Raw genomic sequence first — 15,935 nt, 5'->3', positions numbered from 1 at the left:
CAGGAAGTGAGCCTTGCAGCAAATTCCCAGCCTCTGACTCTTCGAGATAAGGTTGTGTTCAATTGTAACCCTCATGGTTGTTGAAGTGGGTTTCCGCAATGGTAATGTGACTTAGTGTCAAACAGGGATGGAGTTGTGTGGCAGGAATATCACTGACCATTTACTAGACTGGATATTGTTCAGTTCCTGATATCTGAGGAGTTACAGATTAAGTTGTACATTTTAACATCAACACTAAAACACCTCCACTTCTGACCAATTGATAGCAGATAGGTCATGAAACAGCTGGATATATTTTCAGAGAACACAGGACGTTGAGGAACTCAAGTATGAGGGCCATGGGTCTGCTAGGATTGACCTCGAACAATCGCAACTATCATTGTGCTAGGTATGACTGCAGCCATTGCAGAGATTTAGCGCAGTTCCCATTCATTTCTATCGCCTGAGCATTTCATGACAGAGTTCAATCAAATAATGTTGTGATGTCAGAGGCAGACACTCGTGTTGGTCCATGAATGGACCAAGGGTTTAATGAGATCAGGAGGCAAGTGATACTGGCAGTACCTAAAAGGAACTTCAATTATCATGTTATTAAACGCTTAAAGTGTATTTATTCATGTTACAAAGAGGCTTGCATTAAGAAAGCAATGTAATGACCGAGGAAATCCCGTCGTTGTCACGCTCCAGCGCCTGTTCAGGTACATTGAGGGAGAATTTCACATGGTCAATGCACCTAACCATCACGTGTTTCAGACTGTGGGAGGAAAGCCGAACACCCGACGGAAATGCACACAAAAACTCGGCAGCACGGTTCCAAAGTAGTTAGCAGTGCTGCCTCATAGCGCCAGGGACCTGGGTTCAATTCCCGACTTGGGTCACTGTGTGGAATCTGCACAGTCTCCCCGTGTCTGCGTGGGTTTCTTCCGGGTGCTCTGGTTAGGTGCATTGGCCATGCTAAATTCACCCTCAGTGTTCCCGAAAAGGCGCTGGAGTATGGCAACTAGGGGATATTCACAGTCACATCTTTGCAATGTTAATGCAAGCCTACTTTTCACAATAATGAATAAACTTTAAAACGTGCAGAACATGCAGACACCACGTAGAAAATGACTCAAACCAGGAATCGAACCCGGTCCCAGCGCGATGAGGCAGTAATGCTAACCACTGTGCCACTTTGCCGTCCCAAACTGCAAAGTATCTGCAACTTTAAGTCACTGGCAATGACTCATTTTATCTCTGCCACTTAGTGGGAGGAGGCTTGTGGGGTGCAAATTTTCCATATGGATTTGTCCTGTTTTGGGCAAATGGGATAGACATTTTTTACACGTTGTTGGGTAGATGCCAGCATTGTAGCTGTACTGGAACAGTTGTCTTTTTAGGAGAGCAGCAAGAGAGACCATGGCTTCTTATTGTTCAGCAAATTATTCTTCCTCTAATTTCATCAGGTCTGCGAAGTGAAAATGGGCAAAATCACTAAACCCACTATATCCTGGACTTACATGACTTTGTTTCACACCAATATGATCGCATGCTGCAAACATCAGACAGAGTCTCGCCACTCCTTCAATCGCCTGTTCTAGTCTGTCCCGGTAGAATTTGGTCAACAGCAACAGTTGGTCATCTTTACAGTTTGTCAAGAACTCAGTCATTTTAGAGTTTGGATCTGTGAACAGAAATTGGAAAAAAATGAAACACAATGAGTTCCTATCTGGACTGTTTTAATTTCCCGTAAACTTAAAACAACCCACTTAAATGTCATGTGAGCCATGTTATCAACTATCTTTCAGAAAACATTCATGATATTTATCTCATTTGTGAATAAAACCCATGTATCCAGCTGACCTCCAAATCACTTCATACCCCTGGTTAGTAAGAAGCAATTCACATCAACTTTCCAATATCAATTACCTTTTTTGCAGGAAATGTTTTTGCGTTTCGAAGCATTTTTCAATTTCATTCCTGAAAGGTTTTGCCTTTATTTTAACTGCAATCGCCACAGCCGGGATTGGTCTATTCAGGAGCTTGTCTCGCTTGTAACATAACTTCTATCCCTACATGCTCTTGTCCTCTGGACATAAAATCCAACATTAAATTGTTTGTTTTACTTTATGCTCCCTTTTCACGATATTTTAACAATCTATATTCAGGAATTCCCAAGGTTCTGTAGAGCTTCCAAGTTTCTAGGTTTTCCACATTTGGAAAGGGCCCTGTTCTATCCCTTATTGAAAGTGAAGGACCTGATATTTGCCTGCATTTTAATCTATTTGCCACAAACGTGCCAATTCACTTAATTTACTGATATTTCATTGCATAAGGCGGGTAACTACAGGTCGGTTAGCTTAACGTCCGTAGTTGGGAAGATGCTCGAGTCCATTATTAAAGAGGAAATAACAGAGCACCTGAATAAGAATGGTTCGATCAAGCAGACGCAGCATGGATTCATGAAGGGAAAGTCGTGTTTGACGAATCTACTGGACTTTTATGAAGATGTCACTAGTGCGGTTGACAGAGGGGAACCGGTGGATGTGGTGTTTTTAGATTTCCAGAAGGCGTTTGATAAGGTGCCTCACAAAAGGTTGCTGCAGAAGATTGGGGTACACGGAGTTAGGGGTAAGGTGTTGGCGTGGATTGGTGATTGGCTATCTAACAGGAAGCAGAGAGTTGGGATAAATGGGTGCTTTTCTGGTTGGCAGTTGGTGACCAGTGGCGTGCCGCAGGGATCGGTGCTGGGGCCTCAATTGTTTACCATTTACATAGATGATGTGGAGGAGGGGACTGAATCTAGGGTATTCAAGTTTGCTGATGACACGAAGGTGAGTGGGAAAGCAAATTGCGTGGAGGACGCGGAAAGTCTGCAGAGAGACTTGGATAGGCTGAGCGAGTGGGCGAGGATCTGGCAGATGGAATATAATGTTAGCAAATGTGAGGTTATCCACTTTGGAAGAAATAATAGTAAATTGGAATATTATCTAAATGGAGAAAAATTACATCGTGCGACTGTGCAGAGGGACCTGGGGGTCCTTGTGCATGAATCGCAAAAACTCAGTCTGCAGGTGCAGCAGGTGATCAAGAAGGCGAATGGAATGTTGGCCTTTATCGCGAGAGGGATGGAGTATAAAAGCAGGGAGGTCTTGCTGCAACTGTACAAGGCACTGGTGAGGCCGCAACTGGAGTACTGTGTGCAGTTTTGGTCCCCTTATTTGCGGAAGGATATATTGGCCTTGGAGGGAGTGCAGAGAAGGTTCACCAGGTTGATACCGGAGATGAGGGGTGTGGCTTATGAGGAGAGATTAAACAGATTGGGTCTGTACTCGTTGGAGTTTAGAAGGATGAGGGGTGATCTTATAGAGACGTATAAGACAATGAAGGGGCTGGATAGGGTAGAGGTGGAGAGATTCTTTCCACTTAGAAGGGAAACCAGAACTAGAGGGCACAGCCTCAAAATAAGGGGGGGCCGGTTCAGAACAGAGTTGAGGGGGAACTTCTTCTCTCAGAGGGTAGTGAATCTCTGGAATTCTCTGCCCATTGAAGTGGTGGAGGCTTCCTCGTTGAATATGTTTAAATCACGGGTAGATAGTTTTCTGATCGATAAGGGAATTAGGGGATATGGGGAGCAGGCGGGTAAGTGGAACTGATTCGCTTCAGATCAGCCATGATCTTGTTGAATGGCGGGGCAGGCTCGAAGGGCCAGATGGCCTACTCCTGCTCCTATTTCTTATGTTCTTATATTGCCAGCTATATTGACGACAATGTTTCAATAACTTTGTGTCATAATCAGTTTTATATATCCATTTTTTTATTCCAACATCTAGGCTGTCAATAAATTTGGTTCGTAATTGTGAGCCGAACACAGATGCTTCTGGAACACAGCAAGTTGCATCCTGACAGTCAGCCTAAATCACCATTTACCTCATCTCTATCCCTTGCTTTTCCACCAATTTCACAATGAGGTCACAAATTTGCCTTCAATTGCATGACAGAAATTTTAAGAAACTCTGTCCAAATTCCTTCTGGATGTCCATGTAAACAATGCCTATCGACATGCACTAGACATTGCTTTCAGCACAACTTCATTATATCAGTTTTACCGGTTTATAATTTGCTGCCGCTATGTTCTTCTCTGCTCCTTGTGTGAACAGCAGGTTCATGAATGAGGTCTGGATTCATTAACAGGACGGTGAAAACTTGGGAGTATTTTCTGAACCTACCATTGTCCAAAGTCAATCTTTTTGAAGATATTGGATATACTCCGCTGTTGAAACCTTCAGCCATTTTTGTGACAGGTGTTTTCGATTCTGGTGCTCTGAAATAGACAAATCCAGAGCAGGGTTAAATGGAAACTGTGAAGTGAAAATGCCTTGTTTGTATCTTTAAGCAGCAATGTGATTTCCAAATTTTATATGGGGACGATCTTTTGGTATTTACAATCTCACAAACACCATGTGGATATATATAACTGGTAGATCTGACGGTGACCCCACAACCTTGGTACTGCCTCTTCAAAAAATCATCTTGATTTCATTTGCCCTTGAAAATCCCTGGCCCATGTCCAGCCTCCCTTTTCTCCAAAACACGTGACGATAACTTTACCTGATAAATGTTGACACAACTTTCTTGGAGCTTGTTTGAATACATCTAACTAGGTATCCACCTATGCCACAATACTGAAACAGCTCTTATCAAAGTCAAACATTACATTCTAGCAGAAATAAAATGGTCAGTGAAGTATCTTCAGCCGACTCTACGTCTCTGAAGCCTTTGGCACAGTTGATCACATGATCAGCTCTTCACTGCCTTCCAGCTGGGTGGAAATTATCCGTCTTTTTGTTTATCCAGTAAATTGCAGAGCACATATCACTGGCATTGGTTTATCTTCCCAATCCCATTCTCTGGAGTCCCACTGGGTGGGCTATCCGTTTCTCATAAATATATTGCTAGTCAGCAAATAAAAAAGTGTTACACATGCAAGATGATCTTACGAACTGCCCTGAAACTTGCTTCTTGTATCCTAACTTGCACCATGTTTCATTAACCCTAGATCCGTGTACACCATCTGGAACCTCAATCGAGCTTTTCAAATATATCCACTGACTCACACGTCCCAGCCAGATATTATAGTCCAGCCTTAGATGTTGGCAATATTTCCGCGCTCCCGAAAGTTTGACCAGCCCTTATGTGGATTCTTCGACACATGGGCCCCTTGCCTTCAGCTGCCAAGAGACTACGCTCTGGAATACTCATCCCAAACATCTTCCAGCCTGTGGAACCCTTTCTTTAATTGAGATACTCATTTAGAGCTATGGATCTGAACAAACTGGTTTAGCATTGGGAGATATAGTGGCAGAGTGGTTAGCACTACTGTCTCACATCTCCAAGGACCTGCCTTCGATTCCCGGCTTGGTCACTGTCTGTCTGGAGTTTGCACATTCTCCCCGTATCATTCTGGGTTTCCTCAGGCTGCTCCGGTTTCCTCCCACAGTCCAAAGATGTGCGGCTTAGGTTGATTATTCATGTAAGATTGTCCCTTCGTGTGGCGGGATGTGTTAGTTAGAGTGATTAATGGGGTAACTGCGTGGGGTTGTGGGGATAAGTCCAACATGCGATTGTTGTCAGTGCAAACTCGATGGGCCGAATGGCCTCTTTCTGCACTGTCGGGTTTCTATTATTTCTGTGAGGTTTCTGGGTGTCCTTCCTTGTACTTCTTTTGCATCTTGGGATACGGCATCAAGTAGGCAGACTACCAGGGGAAAATTGAAACGTCAAAACACAATCTCTGTAAAGAGATTCAATCTCTATCCCAGACCTTGCAAATGCCCTCCAGGTAAGGAATTTCTCGCTCATGCCGGTGGACATGGCATGCTCCCCTTCCAGGGAAACCAGCAGTAAACCTGGCCACAGAAAATGAGTAAATTGTCTGAAGGAGAACTCTATCGAATCTGGTCTTCCTGGAGCCAGTAATAGCCAAATTGTGGAATATCTAGTTCACAAAATCATAGTGCAGCGTTCATCACTTGTGGAGGAAAAAAGCTCCAGACCCCAAGAATATGTCCGAGCTGAGGTCATTTTTGGGTTTGGTTAACTTTTACGGCATGTTTTTGCCAGATCTTTCAGCAGTGTTGGGACCACTGTATATACTGCTTCACAAAGAAACCAAATTAAAGTGGGGGGTCAGCATAAAAGAAAGCTTTCAAGGATGTGAAGGCTCTGCTGCAATTAGCTAATCTGCTCGATCACTTTGAACAAGACAGGAACTCATTCTATCATGCAATGCCTCATCCTACGGTGTTGGGGCAGAACTCCCTCATCTGATGGAGGACAGGTCAGAGCAAGCCATTGGTTTTGCAGCTCATACGCTGACAGAAGCTGAGAAGGGATATTCTCAGTCAGACAAGGAAGGTGTAGCCATCGATTTCGCTGTGAAACATTTTCATCAGTATCTTTGTGGTCTTTCATTCACCATATGCACAGACCATAAGCCATTGATGAGTCTTTGCAGTGAATCCAAGCGCATTCCCCCCAAGGTTGGTAAGTCGCCGGGACCGGATGGGATGTACCCCAGGTTACTGTGGGAGGCGAGGGAGGAGATTGCGGAGCCTTTGGCGATGATCTTTGCATCGTCGATGGAGACGGGAGAGGTTCCGGAGGATTGGAGGATTGCAGATGCGGTCCCTATATTCAAGAAAGGGAACAGGGACAGCCCGGGAAATTACCGACCGGTGAGTCTAACCTCAGTGGTTGGTAAGTTGATGGAGAGGATCCTGAGAGACAGGATTTATGATCATCTAGAGAAGTTTAGTATGATCAAAAGTAGTCAGCACGGCTTTGTCAAGGGCAGGTCGTGCCTTACGAGCCTGGTTGAGTTCTTTGAAAATGTGACCAAACACATTGACGAAGGAAGAGCGGTGGATGTGGTCTATATGGACTTCAGCAAGGCGTTCGATAAGGTCCCCCATGCAAGACTTCTTGAGAAAGTGAGAGGGCATGGGATCCAAGGGGCTGTTGCCTTGTGGATCCAGAACTGGCTTGCCTGCAGAAGGCAGAGAGTGGCTGTGGAGGGGTCTTTCTCTGCATGGAGGTCAGTGACCAGTGGAGTGCCCCAGGGATCTGTTCTGGGACCCTTGCTGTTTGTCATTTTCATAAATGACCTGGATGAGGAAGTGGAGGGATGGGTTGGTAAGTTTGCTGACGACACCAAGGTAGGTGGTGTTGTGGATAGTTTGGAGGGATGTCAGAAGTTGCAGCGAGACATAGATAGAATGCAAGACTGGGCGGAGAAGTGGCAGATGGACTTCAACCCGGATAAGTGTGTAGTGATCCATTTTGGCAGATCCAATGGGATGAAGCAGCAGTATAATATGAAGGGTACCATTCTTAGCAGTGTAGAGGATCAGAAGGACCTTGGGGTCCGGGTCCATAGGACTCTTAAATCGGCCTCGCAGGTGGAGGATGCGGTCAAGAAGGCGTACGGCGTACTAGCCTTCATTAATCGAGGGATTGAGTTTAGGAGTCGGGAGATAATGCTGCAGCTTTATAGGACCCTGGTTAGACCCCACTTGGAGTACTGCGCGCAGTTCTGGTCACCTCATTACAGGAAAGATGTTGAAGCCATTGAAAGGGTGCAGAGGAGATTTACAAGGATGTTGCCTGGATTGGGGGGCATGCCTTATGAGGATAGGTTGAGGGAGCTTGGTCTCTTCTCCCTGGAGAGACGAAGGATGAGAGGTGACCTGATAGAGGTTTACAAGATGTTGAGAGGTCTGGATAGGGTAGACTCTCAGAGGCTATTTCCAAGGGCTGAAATGGTTGCTACGAGAGGACACAGGTTTAAGGTGCTGGGGGGTGGGTACAGAGGAGATGTCAGGGGTAAGTTTTTCACTCAGAGGGTGGTGGGTGAGTGGAATCGGCTGACGTCGGTGGTGGTGGGGGCAAACTCGTTGGGGTCTTTTAAGAGACTTCTGGATGAGTACATGGGATTTAATGGGATTGAGGGCTATAGATAGGCCTAGAGGTAGGGATGTGATCAGCGCAACTTGTGGGCTGAAGGGCCTGTTTGTGCTGTGGCTTTCTATGTTCTATGTTCTAAGGCCTCAGTGAGAATACAGCACTGGGCTCTCACACTGTCACCAAACCAGTATAACATGGTGATCAAGGCTGGCAGGGAAGGACAATGCAAACGCAGATACAGACACATGTCGTCTTCCTTTACCAATGTGCCGACCACAGGAAGAAAATGCTGCTGTGGCAAGGACTGCCAGTGAACTCTGCTTTTGGAGTGGATGACAGACATTCCTGTTTGGATTCTCAACCTACTCCTACACCCATAAATCCACATCAACTTTATATGCTGCTTCCTTTGATCCGACACAATCCTTGCTTTGTTTCCATTAGCCATGATTGGAACACATTCCTTTCTGGGTTTCAGATTGTATTGCTATTGTAAACTATGTATTAATTCTATAAATGTTAGCCATTGTCTGACAGCTGTCATATCTTTAAACATAGTTTTCCAGTCCACCAAATTCAATTTGATCCTCACACCTTCAGAGTTTTTGTTTTAATTTAATGCCCTAGTTTCTAATGCAACTTAATCACTTTCAAACTTAAATGTAAAATTCTATCATGAATTATACTGTGAATGGCAGAACCCTTGGGAACATTAACATATCTCGGGACCTGGGCGTGCAGGTCCACAGTTCCTTAAATGTGGCGACACACGGTGATTAAGAAAACATATGACATGCCTGCCTTCATCAGCCAGGGCACCGAGTACAAGAGCTGGGAAATCATGTTGCAGCTATATAAAACCTTGGTTAGGCCGCATTTGGAGTATTGTGTGCAGTTCTGGTCACCACACTCCCAGCAGGACCTGGAGTTTTGAGAGAGTGCAAAGAAGGTTCACCAGCACGAGGGTGTTGATTATGAGGAGAGATTGAATGAACTAGGATAGTTTACACTGGAAAGATGGAGGCTGAGCAGAGACCAGATAGAGGTCTACAAAATTATGAGGGGCAGAGACAGGATGGATAGACAGAGGCCTTTTGCAAAGGTGGAAGTGTCAATTACAAGAGGGCACAGGTTCAAGGTGAGGGGGGGAAAGTTTAAGTGAGATGTGCAGGCAAACCTTTTCACGCAGAGAGTGGTGGGTGCCTGGAATGCACTGCCTGAGGGAGGTGGTGGAAGCAGGCAGATCGAGTAAGGGCTGGAGGTTTTTTTTTGTTTCGTTAGGGCATCAGGATCGGCACAGGTTTGGAGAGCCGAAGGGCCCTGTCCCGTTCTGTACTTTTCTTTGTTCATTGCTCTGATAACACTTTCCGAAAGACTCCTTTACAAGATCATTCATTAACACATGTAGTCTACTGTTTTTCGATTCCCTAGTTGGTTCTTCAATATACTATTCAAGAACATGGCTCAGGATACTTTCAAACAATTCATCCCCTACAACATTACTAATTATGTTTCACCGAGTCTCGATGTAGATTGATTACTGCATTACCCTTCTTAAACACACCTCAAACTTCCTGACGTGCCTGAGATTCACATTCCATCTGCTGCTGGGTGACCTACAAACACTTCACACCAATGGATTTTGCCCCTGGCTGTTTCTTAGGGTCACCCAACTGATTTTACACTTCGATCTTCAAGAACTAAAGGTCACCTCTGACTACACGGCTAAAGCCCTCTTTAATTAACATAATTGCCCCACCACCCGCTTCCATGTTTAGCCTTGCTGCTTTGTCACTTGCCATCTCAGTTTCAAACTTCCTTGCCTGTCTGCAAGAGTGTCTCTCTCTCTCCACCTCTCTGCTTTTTCCTTTCTCCTTCACTCCTGTCTGTGTCTGTTTGCCCTGGTCTCCCTCTCCTTCTGCCTTGCATAGCTGATTGCTTTTGTCTATCTCCAGAATCCCGCCTCTCACATGGTGATCCCCTCGCCTAGCCCCCACCCATCCGATTTCTCTCCACTAATTGGTGTCCGTACCTCTGCCTCTCGTACTGAGTAAGAAGTCTCACAACACAAGGTTAAAGTCCAACAGTTTTATTTGGTAGCAAATACCATAAGCTTTCGGAGCGATGCCCCTTCGTCAGATCTCGTACTGAGATCAGTCAGATTGTTACCCTGGCAACAGAGGAAATCCATCAGCAAATATAACTGAAAATGGAAATAACAAAACCACCATCACACACCCTCAGTTCAGTTCAGAGGAAGATTAACCCAAAATAGTCAGTTTGTTTTAAGTTAACACTGAAGCTGCGATTCCAATATTGCACAACTGATATAACAAGGCCGAACACTGCGGTTTTATTAAATTAAAGTTTGAGACAAAAACTGATCAGCTTGACAGTAAATAACATTTTATATCCTCGATAACTGGACTCAGTGCTCAGACTCTCCATACCTCTCACTCAGCATTTCTGACCTCACCTTGTAACCTTTCTGCACTGTCTACAGGACCGGAATAAATGCAACTTTCTCTCACCTTCCTCTCCAGAAAATATATGGAAGTTCTTTCAATCTCAAGGTCTCTCTCCGGTTGGCACTCTCACAATCCTGTGCTGGTTCACCTCTTAGTCCCGCAGTCCACACTCCTTGCTTACTTCCAGCTGTGGATTTTCTCAATCAATCCAGCATTCACCGGAGATCTGATTAAAGCAGGAATGAAAAAAAAAGTGACAAATAGTGCCAGGTGAACGAGAACGACAATTTTCTCACTCCCAGGTCAGCCCATAAACCAGAACTGAAAGAAAGATTCAATAAGACGGTTGGAAATGTTTCAATTAGAATGGCAATTTCCTCAATCCTGGGACAGTCCATCCAGTGAAGCGAACAGGGAATTTCAATAGGAGTGTTGGAAATGTTTAAATTACTGTATTTTCATTGGACACATTAATGAAGGTTACAAAATGTCTCATCAGACTATCCTAATTTTCAATCTGGGGTTTCATAAAATCCCGAGGTTGAAGAAGGGGTTTATTTGACCCATCGAGTCTGCCCCGATGACAATCCCACCCAGACCGTATTCCAGTAACCCCACATATTTACTCTGCTCATCCCCTGACATTCAGGTCAATTTAGCATGGCCAATCAACCTGGCAAGGAAGGTGGAGTCCCAGAAGAAGACCCAGAAGAAGAACCAGGATTCTGTGCAAACAGAAAGAGCATTTAAGACCGATGATCCAGTCCATGTGAGGAACTTCAAGGACGGCAACCATTGGACCCCCAAGATTATAACAGAAAAGACAGGGCTCATGTTGTACAAAGTCCAAGTGCAGGTCAAGATTATCAGGAAGCACCTGAACCATCACCAGAATAGAGAACCTGTGTCAGTACAGGCGACAGTACCAGTCACAGGCATGGCCACTGCCAGCGACGAGCCATAAATGGAGATCGAACACACGCTGGCCCCTCCAAGTGATTTGATTTGTTATTGTCATATGTATTCAGATACAGTGAATAGTATTGTTTCTTGCTCGCTATACAGACAAAGCATATTGTTCATAGAGAATGAAAGGAAAGAGTGCAGAATGTACTGTTACAGACATAGCGAGGGTGTAGAGAAAGATCAACTTAATGCGAGGTCGGTCCATTCAAATGTCTGATGGCAGCAGGGAAGAAGCTGTTTTTGAATCGGTTGGTACATGTCCTCAGACTTTTATATACTTTTCCCAACGGAAGAAGGGGGAAGAGGGAATGTCTGGGGTGCGTCGTGTCCTTTATTATGCTGACTGCTTTGCCGACGCAGCGCGAAGTGTAGACAGTGTCAGTGGCTGGTTTGCGTGATGGGATTGGGCTACATTCACGACTCTTTGCAGTTTATTGCAGTCTTGGACAACATAGGAGCCATACCAAGCTGTGATACAACCAGAAAGAATGCTTTCTATGGTGCATCGGTAAAGGTTGGTGAGAGTTGTAGCGGATATGCCAGATTTCCTTAGTCTCCTGCTACGGACTCCGACATGGAAGTGCAGAAGTCCAGTGCCCCTGGTGAAGCGGGGCCTCAAAAGGAACCAGATCGGTGACTTTGCCACACTTTCTCCAGAAGCAAAGGTCCCCCATCCACTTCACACCCACTGATCTGGTCCGACCTCCAGCTGACCCAAGGCCGGTCACTAAGCAGCAGAAAGGATGCTTGCTGGTGGGGGTGCAGGGAATAAATTGAATTGCGGGGGGAGAGAGGGATGTTATGATGGCCATGGGGAATCATCAATAGATCTCTGCTGGACCTCTTTTCCTCTGAGTATCAGCTCCCCTAGGGAAGGAGCAGCTGGTGGGGGAGGGGGGAGGTGAGGGAAGGGGGCGTTAAAATCAGTTGGCTCCACACAGGCCAGCAGTTGTTGACTCAGGGCTTATTTACACTCTACAGCAGTCGAATGGCACTCAACTGCCGCTGTAAATAAATGGGTGTATGGTGATGGAAAACTGGCCTTGGTAAGATTACTACACCTTGATATTATTTATTTTCATGGATATTAAAATAGTTTAAAACTCAATCAGCAGGCTCTGATATCTGCACTGGCTTTTTGTGAGAACAAGGTTCAATTTTTCTCACTCTGACATCTTCTTCCTACAATCATTTATCTCATTCCCTTCAAGGATGTCGGGGTCTGTTCTGAACCAGAAAAGATTCAAACCATCCCCTCCCAGTTTAACGCACTGTTTGATCTAACAATTCAATCCTGATGGTACCACAAGTAACCCGCTGTATTACTGAACGGGTATTTGTTTCCTACCCATCAATCTTTCAGAACATGAACAGTGCTTTCTTTCCTTTAACAGGATTTATCATCATTTTAATGAATGGAATTGACAGGATCTTACAGAGTAAGATAAAAAAATGGGGGCAGAATATTAAATTATACCCAATGCTAATTCATCCTCAGAAATATAACCAGTTGAACTAGTCTATCAGCAGCTCAGTCGCTGCACCTCAGGTATTAACCTAACAATTACAGCTCAGCTCCACCTGGAGCCATTGTGGGCGCTTGGAATGGAATTCAAAGCTGAACACACTGAGCTCCAACTAACCTCATTATAGCGACCTGTAAAAACTTATTCAAACTGAATCCAACATATACTGATTTCTGTATCAAGAATCAGTCTCAGCATGACCATCTGTCATTCATTTCCTACTCCATTCAAATCTGTCGCTTTTAAATCCAAAGAGTATTATCTCACATTGTGCCCCAAGAAGGTCCTCCCACAATCTCTTCACTGTCTGTGGAGACCCTGTGCTCCCTGTCCCTGGTTAATCGCATCACCTCTTATTCAAAATGAGAGGGATGGTGGGGAGTAGAAACAAGTTGAGCTGTGAGGGTCCCAGTGTTGAATAAACTGTTTCTCAGTTACTGCCTGAGCTCACAGTGAGGTAATAGCTACAGCCGCAAAGGATGGATTCACTGCAGGGAGCTCACAGTTAGACAATAGCTACAGCCGCAAAGGATGGATTCACTGCGGGAAGCTCACAGTTAGATAATAGCTACAGCCGCAAAGGATGGATTCACTGCGGGGAGCTCACAGTGAGATAATAGCTATAGCTGCAAAGGATGGATTCACTGCGGGGAGCTCACAGTTAGATAATAGCTACAGCCACAAAGGATGGATTCACTGCGGGGAGCTCACAGTTAAATAATAGCTACAGCCACAAAGGATGGATTCACTGTGGGGAGCTCACAGTTAGATAATAGCTACAGCTGCAAAGGATGGATTCACTGCGGGGAGCTCACAGTTAGATAATAGCTACAGCCTCAAAGGATGGATTCACGGCAGGGAGTGGAGGAGAATAATCTCCCTGGGAGGCGACACATTTAAATGGAAGGAAGAAAGGGATACTTCACAATCAGTTCAGAAACTACATTCCCACTTGACCTCAACCACACCGGCTTTACTGTCACTGTGCAGGTTCTGCCTTTGTCAATTCAATGCAGCCTGGTTATCTCAGTAGAAATCATACTAATCATCTGAGCTGACCCTGTTTATAATCCCCGTGTCTGAGTTTCACCCTCTGGTAAAAGTTATGAGATTATTTCGAGGTTTCTATTTATAGGAGAGAGTAACCAATTGAACCAGTTTGACAAATCTGCACCCAATTCAGCTCGAAACAATGTTTGAGGCTGATTAGAGAGGTTATCATTTCCAATTCAGTCAGTGCAGTGAATTTCTATCTGTAACATTACAAACAGTCACAGTGTACATCTGATATTTTGACTTTTAACCAAAGACTTGAGAGTGCGGTCATTCCCCGAGTATTGGTTGGAGCAGGGAAATGCAGACTGTGCAGCTAAACTCTGTATGTTGAGGGCATGATGTGGAGATGCCGGCGTTGGACTGGGGTAAACACTGTAAGACGTCTCACAACACCAGGTTAATGTCCAACAGGTTTATTTGGTAGCACAAGCCACTAGCTTTCGGAGTGCTGCTCTTTCGCCAGGTAAGTTGGAGTTCTGTTTGCAAACAGGGCATATCAAGACACAAACTCAATTTACAAAATAATGATTGGAATGCGAGTTTTTACAGTTAATCAAGTCTTAAAGGTACAGACAATGTGAGTGGAGACAGGGTTAAGCACATATGAAAGAGGTGTGTATTGTCTCCTGCCAGGACAGTTAGTGAGATTTTGCAAGCCCAGGCGAGTCGTGGGGGTTACAGATAGTGTGACATGAACCCAAGATCCCGGTTGAGGCCATCCTCATGTGTGCGGAACTTGGCTATCAGTTTCTGCTCAGCCACTCTGCGTTGTCGTGTGTCGTGAAGGCTGCCTTGGAGAACGCTTACCTGAAGATCAGAGGTGAATGCCCGTGACCGCTGAAGTGTTCCCCAACAGGAAGAGAACACTCTTGCCTGATAATTGTCGAGCAGTGTTCATTCATCCGTTGTCGTAGCGTTGAGGGCGCCAGAGCTCTAAAATTAATTCCCTGTAATTACAAAAACCCATATCGAGGAAGGTCCAGGGCCCAGCCCGGTCTGAACTGGGATGTGGGAATGCTCTGATTCACCTCATTCCATCCCTCTTAAAAATGAAAATAATGGTGTGGAACAGGAGTGGTCTGATTCTGGGAGCCTCACTGTTAAACAGATCACCTTCATCACTGCTCCAGCTCAGTCACTGTATAAAACCTCATGGAAGGGGAATGGCTACAACAGCCCATGTAAAATAATCTGACTGAGAAAATGGTTTAAAATAAAGAAATACATAAAGTACAGGAGCAGACAAATCTTACCTTGACCTGCAGATTCTCTGCTTCCGTGTGGAGTCTGCTAGTTTTCTCTTTGTAAACTCTTTGCTTCCAAACGCACTGTTGTTCCTGGTTTTCTTTCAGCAAATCACAGTTCAGTAATTGGATCTGATCTCTGTAATTTGAGATTTGTATTACATCTCGATGGGTTGAATGGTTCCTGCTGTGCTGAAACGACTCTGTCTCTGTCCTCCGACTGGAAGTTGCTATTCAGAAAACACATCATTGAGCCAATTTAAAAACTCTTTGAACTGTGAACAAAGTTAGTTACAAACAATTTGTAATTAATTGCTGTCACACAGTGAGTTCAATCGGAGTCATGCCTCCAGAACGAATCACTGGGTTTCAACCTGAAACTGTTTAAAAACTCCATCGATTTTCTTATGTTTAGACTTTCAAACAAAGGGCCTGTGTCAGATGTTTCAATGCAGGACCTGATAACTTTAAAGGTGAACACATTAACTGTTTAACTGCTGAATGGAAGTGGGGCTGCACAGTGAGAAATTTGTTTCCCCATGCTCAGTCATATAATGAAACTGGATCTTATTCACTCCAGGCTGCCTGTCGACCCTGCCCCCTGTGTTCACTGACCGACATTGGGATTCAGTCCAGAAATGCCTTGATTTTAAAGTTCTCATTCCCATCTTCAATTTTCTGAACGATTTCATCCCTTCCGATATCTTTAACATTCTCCAACGCTGGAACCA

At 44.8% G+C, this 15,935-nt stretch overlaps 1 protein-coding gene across 1 annotated transcript in view; it reads right to left on the bottom strand.

Moving 5' to 3' along the window:
• The window catches only part of LOC144484378 (NACHT, LRR and PYD domains-containing protein 3-like), a 55,017-nt gene extending 39,630 nt beyond the window's left edge, over positions 1–15,387 (bottom strand). The window contains exons 1-4 of the mRNA XM_078202899.1: positions 15,214–15,387; positions 10,476–10,638; positions 4,209–4,303; positions 1,500–1,663 (exon numbers count right to left, since the gene is read on the bottom strand). Coding sequence (XP_078059025.1) covers positions 1,500–1,663; positions 4,209–4,272 — 228 coding nt within the window. The 5' untranslated portion in view covers positions 4,273–4,303; positions 10,476–10,638; positions 15,214–15,387. The remainder of the gene's footprint in view (positions 1–1,499; positions 1,664–4,208; positions 4,304–10,475; positions 10,639–15,213) is intronic.
• Positions 15,388–15,935: the final 548 nt, after the last annotated feature.

Source organism: Mustelus asterias, unplaced genomic scaffold (assembly GCF_964213995.1).
Source record: "Mustelus asterias unplaced genomic scaffold, sMusAst1.hap1.1 HAP1_SCAFFOLD_102, whole genome shotgun sequence".
NCBI lineage: Eukaryota > Metazoa > Chordata > Chondrichthyes > Carcharhiniformes > Triakidae > Mustelus > Mustelus asterias.
Note: the sequence above shows the minus strand (reverse complement) of the source record. Positions and strands in the feature narration are given on the sequence as shown.